This window comes from Microcaecilia unicolor, chromosome 1 (assembly GCF_901765095.1).
Source record: "Microcaecilia unicolor chromosome 1, aMicUni1.1, whole genome shotgun sequence".
Classification (NCBI taxonomy): Eukaryota; Metazoa; Chordata; class Amphibia; order Gymnophiona; family Siphonopidae; genus Microcaecilia; species Microcaecilia unicolor.
Window position 1 is genome coordinate 64,307,186 of NC_044031.1, and position 17,000 is coordinate 64,324,185.

The 17,000-nt window shown below is 43.0% G+C and overlaps 1 protein-coding gene across 2 annotated transcripts in view; it reads left to right on the forward strand.

The window, feature by feature from the left end:
- Positions 1 to 17,000, forward strand: part of OXSR1 (oxidative stress responsive kinase 1) — a 258,627-nt gene that overhangs the window by 113,129 nt on the left and 128,498 nt on the right. For both annotated transcript variants that reach the window (XR_003941568.1, XM_030198016.1), the window contains exon 7: positions 7,483 to 7,584. Coding sequence is in view for 1 of the 2 variants with exons in the window: in XM_030198016.1 (XP_030053876.1) it covers positions 7,483 to 7,584 (102 nt within the window). In the remaining variant the exon portion in view is untranslated. The remainder of the gene's footprint in view (positions 1 to 7,482; positions 7,585 to 17,000) is intronic.

A 17,000-nucleotide genomic window follows, 5' to 3' on the forward strand; every position in this document is an offset into this window, starting at 1 on the left:
CGATACCCTGTCCTCACTTGGATTCCAGGGCTCTGTCCTTTCCTGGTTCTTTTCCTACCTCTCCCTCCGCACCTTTAGTGTTCACTCTGGTGGATCCTCTTCTACTTCTATCCCTCTGCCTGTCGGCGTACCTCAGGGTTCTGTTCTTGGTCCCCTCCTCTTTTCTATCTACACTTCTTCCCTTGGTTCATTAATCTCATCCCATGGCTTTTCCTACCATCTCTATGCTGATGATTCCCAAATCTACCTTTCTACCCCTGATATCTCACCTTGCATCCAAACCAAAGTTTCAGCGTGCTTGTCTGACATTGCTGCCTGGATGTCTCAACGCCACCTGAAATTAAATATGACCAAAACCGAGCTTCTCATTTTCCCCCCCAAACCCACCTCCCTTCTCCCCCCGTTTTCTATTTCTGTTGATGGCTCTCTCATTCTCCCTGTCTCCTCAGCTCGAAACCTTGGGGTCATCTTTGACTCTTCTCTCTCCTTCTTTGCTCATATCCAGCAGACCGCCAAGACCTGTCGTTTCTTTCTTTACAACATCCGTAAAATCCGCCCCTTTCTTTCCGAGCACTCTACCAAAACCCTCATCCACACCCTTGTCACCTCTCGTTTAGACTACTGCAATCTGCTTCTTGCTGGCCTCCCACTTAGTCACCTCTCCCCTCTCCAGTCGGTTCAAAACTCTGCTGCCTGTCTCATCTTCCGCCAGGGTCGCTTTACTCATACTACCCCCTCTCCTCAAGACCCTTCACTGGCTCCCTATCCATTTTCGCATCCTGTTCAAACTTCTTCTACTAACCTATAAATGTACTCACTCTGCTGCTCCCCAGTATCTCTCCACACTCGTCCTTCCCTACACCCCTTCCCGTGCACTCCGCTCCATGGATAAATCCTTCTTATCTGTTCCCTTCTCCACTACTGCCAACTCCAGACTTCGCGACTTCTGTCTCGCTGCACCCTACGCCTGGAATAAACTTCCTGAGCCCCTACGTCTTGCCCCATCCTTGGCCACCTTTAAATCTAGACTGAAAGCCCACCTCTTTAACATTGCTTTTGACTCGTAACCACTTGTTAACCACTCGCCTCCACCTACCCTCCTCTCTTCCTTCCCGTTCACATTAATTGATTTGATTTGCTTACTTTATTTATTTTTTGTCTATTAGATTGTAAGCTCTTTGAGCAGGGACTGTCTTTCTTCTATGTTTGTGCAGCGCTGCGTATGCCTTGTAGCGCTATAGAAATGCTAAATAGTAGTAGTAGTAGTAGTAAAACATTCTTCAACAAGGCTTACAATGAGAACCTATAACCTCACTAAGTCCACTCAATTATGAACGCAAACCTTCTATAACTACCCTAACAACTCTCTTCCCTCTTCCCTCTCCCCTTCCTCAATCGCTACACATTACTAACTGTATCCGATATCCTGTTATGACAATGTTATCAAATCTATGTAAGCCACATTGAGCCTGCAAATAGGTGGGGGAATGTGGGATACAAATGCAATAAATAAATACCATTAGTTCTTTTGTTGTGATTCTATCAAATTTGGTGCCTAATAAAGCTTTTAATTCATTTCAAAGTGAGTTTTTTTTTCTATTGCTATCACATGTCTGGATTAAATCATAGTCTAAGGAGGTTGAGCAGGTTATGCGTTATCACATTGGTTCCCAAACCTAGTCCTGGAGGCACCCCAGTCAGTCAAGTTTTTAGGATATTCACAGTGAATATTCATGAGAGATTTGCATGCAATGGAGGCAGTGCATGCAAATCTCTTTCATAAATATTCATTGTGGATACCTTAAAAATCTGACTGGACCAGGTTTGGGAACCCCTGTTTTAGGCATATATTAAAATTACTGTAACAGATACAGCATCTTGTCTACATTTGATAATATGAATTAAATAGATGGCTCGGCGCACAAATAAAAATTGACATTAGCCCGCCACACTCTTGTACTAGGAACCCCCCCCCACCCGTTTAGTGCCAACAGGGGCATAGGTATTCACCAAGGTGAACTCCCAATGGTTAATTCTCCCTGATACCCACACATACCGCCCCTGGGTATTCCCAACTGAGGCATACTCCACAAAAGGCACTGCCTTATAGCTACTTCCTTGGACTTAGAGCACCGAGAAGAAAATTAGAGCTTAGACCACTGTCCCCCTTTTAAGCTTGAGCATATCATGCGAGTCAAATTTCAGTTCTTGTAGCAATGCAATGTCAACATGAAGGTCTTTCAAGTGTTTCAATACACGTTTACGCTTAATCGGATGAGTAACCTCACCCACATTCCAAGTAGCTAATTCAATTCCTCCATAAGGCATTATAGTCCTAACCTACTCATTTCAGAACCTGACCCACCAGCCACCCTCACACCCTCCCCCCCAGCCAGATAACAAAATCCCTCTCCCAAAGAATAGGGTTGATTGCCACACCACCCGCTTCCCCTCTCCCCTTCAGAATACCAAGTCATCAAAAAAACCATAACACGCTGTAGGATTCTTCTCTGAGCCCAAGTGGGAGGCCCCTTCTGCTGTGACACATAATCCAGTGACTTCATGAAGAAATCAGTATCCTTAGTAGAAAACCTGCTTTTTCCCATCCTGGAAGATGGACCACTCGCTGGATGCCAAATACTAGCTTGAATCCCTTGAGTGAGTAGTGCCTGTTTTATATTTCAACATTTTTTTATTGATAATACAAAAGAGAACACCCAATCATATGTATATACAGAGATACATATGAAGAACATACAGCAGAGAAGAAAAGGAAAATAATCCGTCATCAAAAAAATTTACAAGTATCCCATCCCACTATATGCTCATGGAAACTATCTTCTAACCCCCATATTAAACCGTACAAACAAGAAATGTAGAGTATCAGTAGATGATACATAACATGCAATTGAACTGACTTACACAGTCATCAAGCTGGGAGCAACTAAGATCCCCAATCTAATTATCACTACCACACTGGGACAGACCAAAGGTCCATCAAGCCCAGTATCCTGTTTCCAACAGTGGCCAATCCAGGTAACAAATACCTGGCAAGATCCCTGAAAAGCTCAATACATTTTATGATGCTTATCCCAGAAATAAGCAGTGGATTTTCCTAAGTTAATTTAATAATGGTCTATGGGCTTTTCTTTTAGAAAGTCGTCCAAACCCTTTTTAAACCCCGCTAAGCAAACCGCCTTTACCACATTCTCTGGCAATGAATTCCAGAGTTTAATTACACGTTGAGTGAAGAAAATTTTTCTCAGATTTGTTTTAAATTTACTACTTTTTAGCTTCATCGCATGCTCCCTAGTCCTAGTATTTTTGGAAACAGTAAACAAACGATTCACTTATACCTGTTCCACTCCACTCATTATTTTATAGACCTCTATAATATCATCTCCCCTCGGCCATCTCTTCTCCAAGCTGAAGAGCCCTAGACGCTTCAGCCTTTCTTCATAGGGAAGTCATCCCATCCCCTTTATCATTTTCGTCGCCCTTCTCTGTACCTTTTCTAATTCCACTATATCTTTTTTTTTTTTTTTTTTTTTTTTTGAGATGCGGCGACCAGAATTGAACACAATATTTGAGGTGCGCCCCTCCGAAGGGACACCACCTTGTAAGTGGTGGAGGGGCTTCCGTGTTTCAATGACTTAGAGGGCTATGCTGAAGGGTTACCCATATCAGACAGGCCTCTGAGGAGAAACCAGACAGAGTCTCCTAAACTGGAGGATCCAAGATGGCGTCGAGGGAGGACGTACGTTAGTTGAGTTCCCGTTTTACACCAGAATACCTGAAGAAGTAGGCGCGCTCCCCAGAGAATGGGGAAGAAAAAAGGCGCAAAGCCGTTTTGATGTCCTCCTCGAACACGGTTGGGGTTCCCACCACTTCTCAGTCTACTTTGGAGAGATTCGGGGTCATAACGTTGGGGATATCGGTTCCTGCTTTGGGGAACAGCAAGGCTTTATTGCCGAATCTCAGTGGAGAGGGAGTGACTTTGAGTCCCCCTGTTGGCATGACCTCTCCAAGACCTGGAAACAGTAATGCTTCGCTATGGAGGTCGACAGTGGAAACGCCTGAAGTGGGTTAGGATTCTCACGCGATCCGAAGAGGTCCTGGCGCAGCATTGACTCTGGATAATAAACCAACTGGGGGATTGGAGAGTGAGCTCTTTCCCCCGAAGATATCTGAAGCGGTTTCTGTGGAGAAATTGGACCTGGTGAAGCCAAAAAAATGTCGTCATGGAAGCACTATGGGAAGTGCTGCAGAGTGTGAATAATTCTCTTCTTCAGATGTCAAAAATTTTTCAGGAATAAATATGTGATTATATCAATACTTATCTAACAAAGTGGAAGTCCAAGATATAAAAATAGAGCCTTTGATTACGGAAACGGTTTCTCTACGAAAATCAGTTAACCTGGTAATGAAGGACAGTCATGTTTCTTGTAAAAAAGTGGAACTTCTGGAGAACCAATTAAGGAAAAATAACTTGAGAATGATAAATCTTCCTAAAATACCCTATATAGAGAGTTATATTACTAGTGACTTTTGCCTTTGATTTAGATAGGAACAATGATTTGAAATTGTATTTCCGATATATGGCTGATTAGTTTTTTGGGTTCAAAGATAAATATATTTCCTGATATATCAAGGGAATCCCAGACTAGGAGGTGTGAACTCTTGGCTTTTAAGCCAAGAATCATTGCCCTAGGTGGGACCTTCCTAGAGCGATTCCTTTGTAAGTGTTTTATTTCCTTATTACTTATTTGTTGAAGCCAAGAAATTACAAGAGTTTGTGGAGTTAAAAGAACAGATGAAGAACCCTCTGCAGCAACTTCCTTTAGTTACCACTGTACCGGCTGCAATTACCGATTAACCTTCCTCCCTCAGAAAATATGAATTTGTAAGATTAACCATTTGGTGTTTTTCTTATTTTCTTTGAGATTGTTTTCCTGATCTTGGATCCCCCAATTGTGGACAATTATATATATTGTTGTGAGAAAATGTTTTTTCTTTTTACTTATATTAATTTCTGTTTTTCCTTACATTTACGTGATAAATGTGAATGTAATTAAGTAAAATGATAAATTTAAAAAACAATATTTGAGGTGCGGTCACACACCATGGACCGATTCAAAGGCATTATAACGTTCTCATTTTTTTCCATTCCTTTCCTAAGAATACCTAACATTTTATTTGCTCTCTTAACCGCCACAGCACACTGAGCAGAGCATTTCAACGTATCATCAACAACGCCGAGATCCCTTTCTTGGTTGGTGACTCGTAATGTTGAACCTTTCATTACATAGCTATAGTTCGGCTTCCTCTTTCCCACATGCATCACTTACAGTTGCTCACATAAACGTCATCTGCCATTTAGATGCCCAGTCTCGTAAGGTCCTCTTGTAATTTTTCACAATCCTCTCGTGATTTAACAACTTTGAATAACTTTGTGTCGTCAGCAAATTTAATTACCTCACTAGTTACTCCCATCTCATCCACGGTCAATCTTTTAGTGCCTGTTTATAATTCCAAGGCTCTTTTCTCTTACTAATGGTCTTTGTGCTTAAATCTGAGAAGATTCTTAATGACCAGTTGTCATAAATACAAGTTTTTTTGATGTGAAACTGTTTTCAAAATGTAATCTACTCCTGGCTATCGAAGCAGTTTAATAACACTCAGGGTGGAAGAGTAGGGGTCTTGCTTAGACCGGAGCTCCCCTGTGTGCTCATTCTAATTCAAAAAAACCATCCAAGCAGAGTAATGCTGTCTATATATAAAAAAAATCATAGGGGGAAAAAGTCTCAATAAGTGTGGCAATTATTTAAACATGAAACCTATTGCACGCACAACAAGTCATCATTGACTGAAAAAACCCCCAATGAGAAAAATAATTTTTATTTTTTCATGCTGATCAACTGATTTAATTTTCAGCAAGGCGTATCAGTTTTCTTTTGTTTCGCCTTATGGTTCCCTGAGGAAGAATCTCGAAACGGGACCGTCGGAATCTACAAGCGAGTAGGAACAGAATGGGACTTGTCATAAAGACAAGATAAGTGGCTTTTGGCACATTTCACACGCATGCTGGTATTGATTGTCGATGTCTGAATTTACTACAGCATTGCACTAACAATTTTGACATATGATTTGAGTATTTAGTGCTATTAAAACAGCATGAAAAAATAAAAATTATTTTTCTCATCGGGGGTTTTTTCAGTCAATGATGACTTGTTTTGCGTGCAATAGGTTTCATGTTTAAATAATTGCCGCACTTGTTGAGACTTTTTCCCCCCCTATGATTTTTTGATATATAGACAGCATTATTCTGCTTGTATGGTTTTTTGATTTTTCAATTTTTCAGCAGTAGTGTGGATCTGAATATTATTTTTGTGTTCTCATTCTAATTCAAACATGGACTTGGCTGGAGATTCGGGAAACCACTTGAGTACTTTTTGGATAAACACTAGTGGGGTCAGCCCTTCCATCCCCTCTAGAACATCATAAATATGGAGGTTAGACCTGTGTCTGTTTTCTGGGTACTCCACCTTTTCACTCAAGCAGTGTATTTGTTTCGTAGCTGACGCCACAAGGTCAACCTCCCTGACCAGTGCCACCTTGACCTTGTGAATGCGCCCTTCAGTGGGCTTTACTTTTACAAGTTCCCCCATCCAAACCTCTAACTTCTTCACCACCATATCCACAATCTCCATTTTAGCCGCCTGCAGCACTAGGGTAAGTGCATCGTCCGAGACAGAGCTTTAGCGGTCTAGATGATGGAGGACTCCCCCCCCCCCAGGGCATCACTTCTGGCTGGTTTCATTTTTCCTACAGCCCCTGGCTTAGAGACCTTCTGAGACTACAACTCCTTAATGGAATTCGTTGCCAGAGAATGTGGTAAAGGAGTTTAAAAAAGGTTTGGACAGCTTCCCAAAGGTGAAGTCCATAGACCGTTATTAAATGGACTTGGGGGAAAATCCATTATTTCTGGGATAAGCAGTTTAAAATGTTTTGTACATTTTGGGGATCTTGCCGGGTATTGTGACCTGGATTGGCCACTGTTGGAAATAGGATGCTGGGCTCGATGGACCTTTGGTCTTTCCCAGTATGGCAATACTTATGGTCGGAGTGCTCTTTCCCTTTAATACTCTTGGCATTATTGACGGTCTCCGTAAGAGCAGAGGTCTGTGTGCACCTAGCTTTACTCGGAAATTGCAATGCAGCGATGCGAAATCAAGGAGTAGAGGGATATTGTAGCACTATTATATGTCTGTTTCATGGTGCAGCATCAGAAGTCACATCTATTGTTTGTCCAGCTAAAATGTCACTTACCTGTTCACCTATCATTTGAAATGTATGAAGTATTTATGAATAACTCTGGCTGCATAGACATACTTGTTTGTACATAGGGGTGTATAGAGGGTGAAATTGCTCTGTGTGTAGTATGCATTAGGCACTAAAAGGTTTTCTCTTTTGAATTTTCAGGTTAGGGGTTATGACTTCAAAGCAGATATCTGGAGTTTTGGAATCACAGCCATTGAATTAGCAACAGGTGCAGCACCTTATCATAAATACCCACCAATGAAGGTAAGTAAATGAGGCTGAAAACCTTCAATGTTTTTATTTTATATACATTGTTTTTCTTTGGGGGGTTTTGTTGGAAGATGAGGGTTTTACACTTTGCAAATCTTGTACATAATTGGGTCCCCAGCTGTGGTCCTTGAGGATTGCACATAGTCTTGTTTTCAGGGTTTTCACAATGAATATGCATGGGATCAGTTTGTATACACTTGTTTATTCATTATGGAAACCCTGACAGGTATAACATATGAGACCCCTATTTGTATAACAGGGACAACTAATATTGTGCATCTCTTGTGCTATTTTTAATACATATCCTGCTAAAGTAGCACAGAAAACAATCTTTAATCACATTCAAAGCTATTTTATACTGTTATGAAGGTAGAATTATCACCACATTTGCATAAAATATGCAATTTATTATAATAAATTTACATAGTAACATAGTAGATGACGGCAGAAAAAGACCACGGTCCATCTAGTCTGCCCAACAAGATAAACTCGTATGTGCTACTTCTTGTGTATACCTTACCTTGATTTGTATCTGCCATTTTCAGGACACAGACCGTAGAAGTCTTGCCCAGAACTAGCCCCATTTTCAGGACACAGACCGTAGAAGTCTTGCCCAGAACTAGCCCCACCACCCAAACACCAGCCCCGCCTCCCAATCTCGGCTAAGCTTCTGAGGATCCATTCCTTCTGCACAGGATTCCTTTATGTTTATCCCACACATGCTTGAATTCCGCTACCATTTTCATCACCACGTCCCGTGGGAGGGCATTCCAAGTAGCTACCACTCTCTCCGTGAAAAAATACTTCCTGACATTTTTCTTGAGTCTGCCCCCTTCACTCTCATATCATGTCCTCTCATTCTACCGCCCTCCCATCTCCGGAAAAGGTTAGTTTGCGGATTAATACCTTTCAAATATTTGAACGTCTGTATCATATCACCCCTGTTTCTCCTTTCCTCCAGGGTATACGTGTTCAGGTCTGCAAGCCTCTCCTTATACATCTTGTAACACAAATCCCATACCATTCTCGTAGCTTTTCTTTGCACCGCTTCCTTTCTTTTTACATCCTTAGCAAGGTACGGCCTCCAGAACTGAACACAATACTCCAGGTGGGGCTTCACCAATGACTTATACAGGGGCATCAACACCTCTTTTCTTCTGCTGGTCACACCTCTCTCTTTACAGCCTAGCAACCTTCTGGCTACGGCCACCACTTTGTCACACTGTTTCGTTGCATTCAGATCCTCAGATACTATCACCCCAAGATCCCTCTCCCCATCCGTAACTATCAGACTCTCCCTGCCTAACACATACTTCTCCCGTGGATTTCTACTCCCTAAGTGCATCACTTTGCATTTCTTCACATTGAATTTTAATTGCCAAACCTTAGACCATTCTTCTAGTTTCCGCAGATCCTTTTTCATGTTTTCCACTCCCTCCCCGGTGTCCACTTTGTTACAAATCTTAGTATCGTCCGCAAAACGGCAAACTTTACCTTCTAACCCTTGGGCAATGTCACTCACAAATATATTGAACAGAATCGGTCCCAGCACCGATCCCTGAGGCACTCCACTACTCACCTTCCCCTCCTCCGAGCGAATTCCATTCACCACCACCCTCTGGTTTCTGTCCGTCAACCAGTTCCTAATCCAGTTCACCACTTCAGGTCCTATCTTCAGCCTGTCCAGTTTATTCAAGAGCCGCCTGTGGGAATCGTGTCAAAAGCTTTGCTGAAATCTAAGTAGATTGTCTATAGCACGTCCGTCCTTGATTCAGTTCTCCGGTTACCCAGTCAAAGAATTCAATGAGATTCATTTGACACGATTTCCCTTTGGTAAAACCATGTTGTTTTGGATCTTGCAACTTATTGGCTTCCAGGAAATTCACTATCCTGTCCTTTAGCATCGCTTCCATTACTTTTCCAATAACCGAAGTGAGGCTTACCGGCCTGTAGTTTCCAGCTTCTTCCCTATCGCCACTTTTGTGAAGAGGGACCACCTCTGCCGTTCTCCAATCGCACGGAACCTCTCCTGTCTCCAAGGATTTATTAAACAAATCTTTGAGGACCAGCCAGAACCTCTCTGAGCTCCCTCAATATCCTGGGGTGGATCCTGTCCGGTCCTTTGACTTTGTCCACCTTTAGGTTTCCTAGTTGTTCATACACATTCTCTTCTGTGAACGGTGCTAAATCCACTCCATTCTCACATGTACTTTTGTCAGTCCATCTCGGGGTCCTTCTCCAGGATTTTCTTCTGTGAAACAATAATAGATTGTAATGCATCTATGGTTAGCAGCATTAAATCAAGGGAGCACTGAGTGATAACTCGGTTCCATTTGTCCATGTAATCAGTATTACCCACAAAATCTCGGTTCTTTTGGATCCTCAGTATGGCAATATTCTACAAGGGCTGTGGAATGCAATTCAGATCTAATTAGAGCTTTATTTAATCGTCTTAATTCATCCCAATCCAGAAGTATCCTTGGGCAATATTATATTGGTCATACAACTAGAAAAATTTAATTGCGAATTGGAGAACATATTAGTACTATAAGAACCAATAAACAGGGTGCTCCACTCACGATGCATTGGACACAATTGTATCATCTTGTCTGATTTGAAGTACATGGTATTACTTAAATTACGGCATATGGGAGGTAATTTACAAGAAAGGTTGTATAAGGAGCAACGCTTCAGCTACACATGGGGAACTACACATCCAGGGGGCCTCAACAGAGAGGTGGAATGGTGTTAAGTAATTAAGTAATAGATTATCAATTATCATTATCCAGTGACCGTGTGGTTAGCTCTAGCTTTTTAAATTCAATGTTAGCTTGTACGTCAACACACGTCCTGTTTGGGGTGTGATCTATTTTGGACTTGGCGTGTGCCTGGAAAATGTTCGTTGTTACTAAAAGGTACGCATGTATGTTGTAATTTAGTTGTATATTTGTTGATATGGTTAGATTTAACTTACCCTGCTTGAGAACATCCTATATATTGTTTTGTAACAGCAGTTCCTTCTGAAGACGCGTGTAAACGAAACTCTGCAGGAGTTAAGGAAATGCCTGGTGTAAAGCCAGATTTGATTGATCAATGCATGAGTTCAAATTGGAGTGAAGTTGGGAAATTGTGCGACTAACAGATCTACAAGCTATCTAATTTGGGAAGCATTTGGAAGTGATATTTATTCAAATGACTGTGAAGATGGAAGGTTTTTATGCTTATCAGCGATCATTTTGAGATAAGCAATTCAACTCCTGAATTTACAACATAAGGAATCTCTGAAGGTGGAGATTTTTGAACTGCATAATTACTATTCTACAGCTGCGATAAGCAATTTGAAATTAATTTATTTGAATCAGAAACAATTTGGACTTATGTTCTTACTAAGTAGCGATGGTCTGGCTTGAGAGTGGGTGTTGTAAGATGTAATTATCAATCAACAGTTGATTGTCTAGGATTGTTTACTGACCTGCGTAATGTGTGAAGAAAGTTAGTTTTCTCCAATCCAGATGACGAAATGTTAGTCAGCATATACATTTATTATAATGCATATTTTATGCAAGTGTGGTGATTTAATTCTATCTTCATAACAGTATAAAATAGTTTTGAATGTGATTAAAGATTGTTTTCTTTGGTAGTTTAGTAGGATAAGTATAACATGAGCCAGATTAGGAGACCCCTCATTTAGACACGATCAGAAATGGAAAATGGCCTATTGCTTGTGCTAAGGATAGGATTTCTCTGTGCTTTAAGGTTAAACTCCTTGGATGATTTCCATGTCTTGTACATCTTAGAGCCAGCAGGGTATGGACACTACATGGAGATGATCTGCTTATTTTTTGAGAGGGCGGAGTGGTACAGTAGGGCTATTTCCTGTTGGCACAAGACATGCCCTCAGCTGACAGCAGCAGGCCACAAATTGCCAAACATTTAGTGCTGGTGGTTGTGGCATTGGAGGAAATTGGTGTTAAGTCTGTGAAGAATTCTTGTGGATTGTTGACAGGACTTTGTAGGATTAGGAGGATTAGATACACGCCATATAGCTACTGGGATTTGAGTGTGTGTGTGTGAGGAAAAACATGGGAGGAAAGATGGCAACTCCTGCCGTGACTGACCTTGTTAATGGAAAATGGGATGCTTCAGGCATAGGCAGTGGAACTGGGTGTGCTGGCCCTCCCAAGTGGAAATGTATTCCACTGACTTTGGACTTCAGACATTGCCCCTCCAACTTAAGGTTTGGTCACCTGGATGTATAAGGCAGAAGAAAAAATAGGATTTTTAAAATAAACATTTTAATACCTTTTAACCCCCCCCCCCCCAAAACCATTTGGTTTAAACATAATTTCCTGTTTTCTTATGTTCCCATCTTGTTTTGGGTATTTCATAGTCATAGAAGGGCTTATGTTTTGCTCTACTACAATGGCTATTCCTTAACATTAGCAGCAGATGACCCTCTACCAGTAGGTGGAGATAGTGCTGAAGTGCACTGTCTTATAGGATGGGTTGCTCCTTGGTCAGTCAGTATTCTTTTTCTCCAGCAGGCGAATGGATGGTCTCTCAGAAGCTCCTGGTCTCATCTGATGATGGCTCCTGTTTTGGGTCTCTCAGTTCAGTAGACCTTTGGGGTGCATGGCTCAGTGGTGCTGGCTTTAGGGGATGCACCTGGTGATACCAGGTCCCTCCCCCATTCTTCTCTCCTCTCCAGCCCTTCCTCCATACTCTTTTCTCACTCTAAAAAGAAAAAAAAAAAAAAGCAAATGGGGGCATAATTCTTTAAAGCCCACAGCCTTGGCTGCAGGAAAGATACTGGTTTGGGCCAGTATAAAGCGCTAAGTGAGGGAGAGGAGGTGAGTGTGTTTCCAGCAGCACAGGCAGGCCTCCCAATGGCTGGTCATCCCAGGGCCAGGGTAAGTGTATCTTTACATTTTCTTTCACCTTTGGCACGGTTGCGGTTTTACTTTTCTTTGTAATGGCTGCCAAAGTTGTTAAAAACAGGTCCCACTGTGGGAAGTGGGGAACAGCACTGGGACGGTGTCCAGGTGGCTGTGCAAGCTCTCCCTCTGGCAGAGGGGGCCGGGTTCGGGGAGCCCTCGTTAGTTTCCGTGTGGGAGAGATGCGGGCTCATTGTCCTTATGGGGCTGCAAGTGATCCGGCAGCCTTTTACACAGCATTGCAATTCGGGAGCAACGCTGTCGACAGCTTCTTTACCTTGTACTGCTTCAGAGATCCTTAGACATATGTCAGATGCTCTGGGGGAGTTTCTCTAGGACTAGGGTCTTTTGACATCCATTCCCCCCCCCCCCCCCCCCAAAAAAAAAAAAGTTCATTCTGCTGTTCCATAAATCTGGTAGGGGAACTGACAGTTCCTTTTTAGTTCAGCCTTTGGAGATTTATGGCTTGCTCCCTGCCTCAGACTCCACTATGGACCCTGCCCCAAAGAGGAGATATTTGCACTCCAGCTCAGAAGTAGGGACTATTGGTCCCCTGTCTGCCTCTTATTCTGAGGGAGTTATTTCAGGGCAGTCTGTTTCTGCAAACAGAATTGGTGGAGGTGGACCTGTTTATAGAGGAATCTGATGATCCCACTGCGGTGCAGGTGTTTTCATAAGGAAGAGTTGCCTTCCTTTATACCTAAGGCTCTCCTGGTTCTTAATATTTCTTCTTCTGATCCTGTTACACTTGCATCTGCTAATCTTAAAATGGTGAGCACTAAAATACCGCTTCAGTCTTTTTTTTTTTTTTTCCTAGTGAATAAGGCCATTCAGTAAGTCATTTATGCTCAGTGGGGTCACCCCACACATTGTCCTTCAAGTGGCGGTGGCTATATCATGTCTTTACCCTATTTCAACGCCTGAGCTGGAAAAGCTAGGTTTGCCTAAAGTGGGATTCGTTGGTGGCAGCAGTCACCAAAAGGCCATGTTGCCTATGGTGAGTTAAGATTTTGCTTGCTGTTCCTAGTGTGGGGGCACCAGGGCAGTGCACCATGTGTGTTAGGTCCTCTGAAAGGGTCTATTTAGTGTTCCCATTTTCTTAGATACTTTTCATTTAGAGAGCTACAGTCCCCTCAGTTTTTTCCACAGAGGGAGGTTACTTAAAAAAAAAAAAAACCCAAACCCACTCTGAAAGTTTCTCTGACTTTTTTGTGGAACTTTTTTTGTTACCAGAACTCTATTTATATTGACAGTACAGGTATTCCTTTTTTCAGCACCTTTACAAAGGAGTCAGTTTAGAGTCAGGCTTAGTTCTGTTGGTTCCATGTTTCTTTGAGAAATGTTACATGTTGTTTTCTGAGGCTAGTGCTCTGGTCTCCAAGATAACCATGGAACCTCGGTGCTGCAGCATTTTCTCCAGGTGCAGTATTTACAGCAAAATAGTTTTATTCTGGAAAGTGACTGGCTTTCATCCTGTTGGTCACAGGTTCAAGGCTGGTTTGTGCATCATATTAGAAGCTGTGGAACTCAGCTCTGTTTAAATTGGGGCATATTTTACTTGACTCTCCCCTATTGCTTACCTTGACAGCAGTTCATTGCATGGCTGGGGCAGCTAACACTACGCTACAGTGATAAAGGTTAGCTGTGTTCGCTTGCCACAGCAGCTCTTCTCTCTGGTATTGCACACTGACACTGGCCAAAGCTATTGCATATCAGCTCCAGCCACCACTGTTTCAGCGGCACCACTAGCTGTATGCTGTAGTGTCTCTAAATGTTTCTGTTGCACTTTTGCACCTTTTAATTGTATTGGACAGCTAGTGATATTACAGAGCTACTTCAATGTAGAGGAGTAGCTTAATGGTTAAAGCAGCCAGCTGAGAGAGCACAGAAGTTGCTGGTTCACATCCCACTGCAGCTTGCGATCAATAGTGCACAATGGTACAAACAGCCATATTCTGCTACACCATCTAGCTCTGGCTCTCTGTTACACTAGTTAGCTCCATTGTGCAGCTTTGCCAGCCAGTTCTAGTGCAAGGCCACACCTGCCAATTCTTGACCCCCTCTGCAAGAAGATAGCTCTGGCTTAGGCACTGGACAGCTGATGTGGCTCCTAAGTCACATTTTTAAGCTATCTTTTAGAGGTAAGCTGCTGTTTGGAGAAGTTAGAGAAGTTAGGTAAAAACCTAAGGGATTCCAAGACTCAGAGATTGCCAGAGGGCAAGTCTAAAGATTCTTTTAAATCCTCTCAGCCTCGTCTTAGGTTTCATGAGGCCAAGTGCTACAGGCCAGGCAAATATAACTTTCAGGGTTGCCACTTCAACAAAGAAAGCTGCCTTTCATGCTGACAGAGAGAACTCTGCTTCAACTCTTAAGTCTACCATTTCTTTCTGCATCTCCCAAATGATGGGGGTCTCTGTTCGGATTTCATAATAGCTGGACTCCTCTCCCAGGTTCCATAAGGAGTGGACCAGAATTACCTCAGACAAATGTGTCCTGGAAATCCTAAAGCAGAGTTACAAACTGGAGTTCTCCCATTCCACTGCAGATTTTTTTTCTTAGAATCTCCATGCAAGTTCCAGTCCAGATATCAACCAGTTCAAGCCACCTTGCAAATGCTCCTTCAGTTGGGCACAGTCGAAACTGTCCCCAGTTGCAACTGGAGATGGGACATTATTCCATTTACTTTGTAGTTCCAAAGAAGGGAGCTTCCTTCCACCTGGGTTTGGATGTCAAAAGAGTCAACAGTGTGTTAAAGGTTCGCAATGGGAACATTTATTTACCACCTTTTTGAAGGAATTCACTCAAGGCGGTGTACAGTAAGAATAGATCAAACATGAGCAATAGGCAATTACAGCAGTAAAAATATTTGAATAATAGGTATGGCATGGTATACTACTTGCAATGACAACACAATATGTATTAGAACATTGCAGTCTGTAATAGTTTCAGACCATCAGGGAGAGTTTATAACCTCCCTGGATCTCCCTGGATTTCCACTTCACCTTCCCACAGAAGATTTGTGATTTGCAATCCTTGGGAAATATTGTCAATTTATGACTATGTCCAAAATAACACCTTTATTGGAACATCCAAAGACTCGACATGAGTCGTGTTTCAGCCCACAAAAGCCTTCCTCAAAAACCTTTGTGTGTCCAAACGCTTTACGGAATGTTTATTTGGTAGAAAGCAGCAAGATATCAATTATTCTCTGAGGACAGACAACAGGCTGCTTGTTCTCACATGTGGGTCGATGTCTGTGTCGGGCCAGGAAACGGCAAATTTTTCACCAGCAAAATTAAAATGTTTTGCCAGAGCCTTCTGGGTGCGCGAACCGTGCACACCGCGCATGCGCGGACGATTTCCCGCCCGTTGCGTAAGCGTGCCTCAGTTTTCTTTTTTCCGCGTTGAGATGCGGTAGAGTTTTTCGGCGCTCCTGTCAGGTCCAGGAAAGAGTTTTTGGCTTTTCACTTTATTTTACTTTTATTTCAATTCTACAGTTAAAAAGAAAAAAAAAGTTCACATAGTTTTTTTACTTTTGTCCCCTTTTAAAGTTTCCTTTGTTTTTGATGCGGCCGGCTTTGGCCGTGCGGTCGGGTTATCCCCTTCCTTTCTGTGCCCTTTTTTCTCTTAACGGGTACAATCGCATCTTTTGATTTCACTGAAGCCATTTTACCTTCCATGTCATCGAAGACACCCAGCGGCTTCAAACATTGTACTTGGTGCAACCGGACCATCTCTGGTACCAATACCCATGCCTGGTGTATCCAGTGCCTTGGGCCTGACCATAGCCCAGCCGTTTGTAGTCTGTGTCTTTGTATGAAGAAACGGACCCAAGCGTCTTGAGAAGCCCAACGAGAAAAGCTTTTTGGGGCTCGGTCCAGTCCTTCGACATCAGTACTGAGGTTGGCAGCATCGACATCGAGAGGAGCATCGACGTTGGGAGCAGAGGTAATGACTGCTGAGAGACCAACTTGTGCTGGGAGCAGTGAGGCGTCGAGTGGGTCTTCACCTGCTTCGAGGCCTCCTGTTATGCAGGCCCCCCGGGACCGACGTTCATTGGCCCCGGCCCCTAGGAGAAGTGAGGATTCCATGTCTTCCTCATCGATACTGAGGAGTCTCTATGACGGGCGTCGAGCGAAGGCGAAGAAACACCGTCGTCATTCTCCTTTGACATACGGTACCGGGAGCTCCGGGGCATCGAGAGAGTCTGCACCCGAGAAGCGTCGGCGCCGAGAGGATCAGGATCACTGCCCCTCGATACAGGAGGTGCTGATGCGTCGGTCTCCTAGCAGCTCGATACCTGCTCCTGAGCCTCTACAGATTCTGACACCGCCTGTTCCACCGACCCCGCAGCCTTCTCCGATGGTGGCTTTCGATGAGCGCATCCGGGCTTTATTTCCAGATCTTCGAGGGACTGCTATGTCAGTCAGCTTTGGTGTTGGGGGTGCTTGCGCCCCTTGTACCATCTGCTGCAGT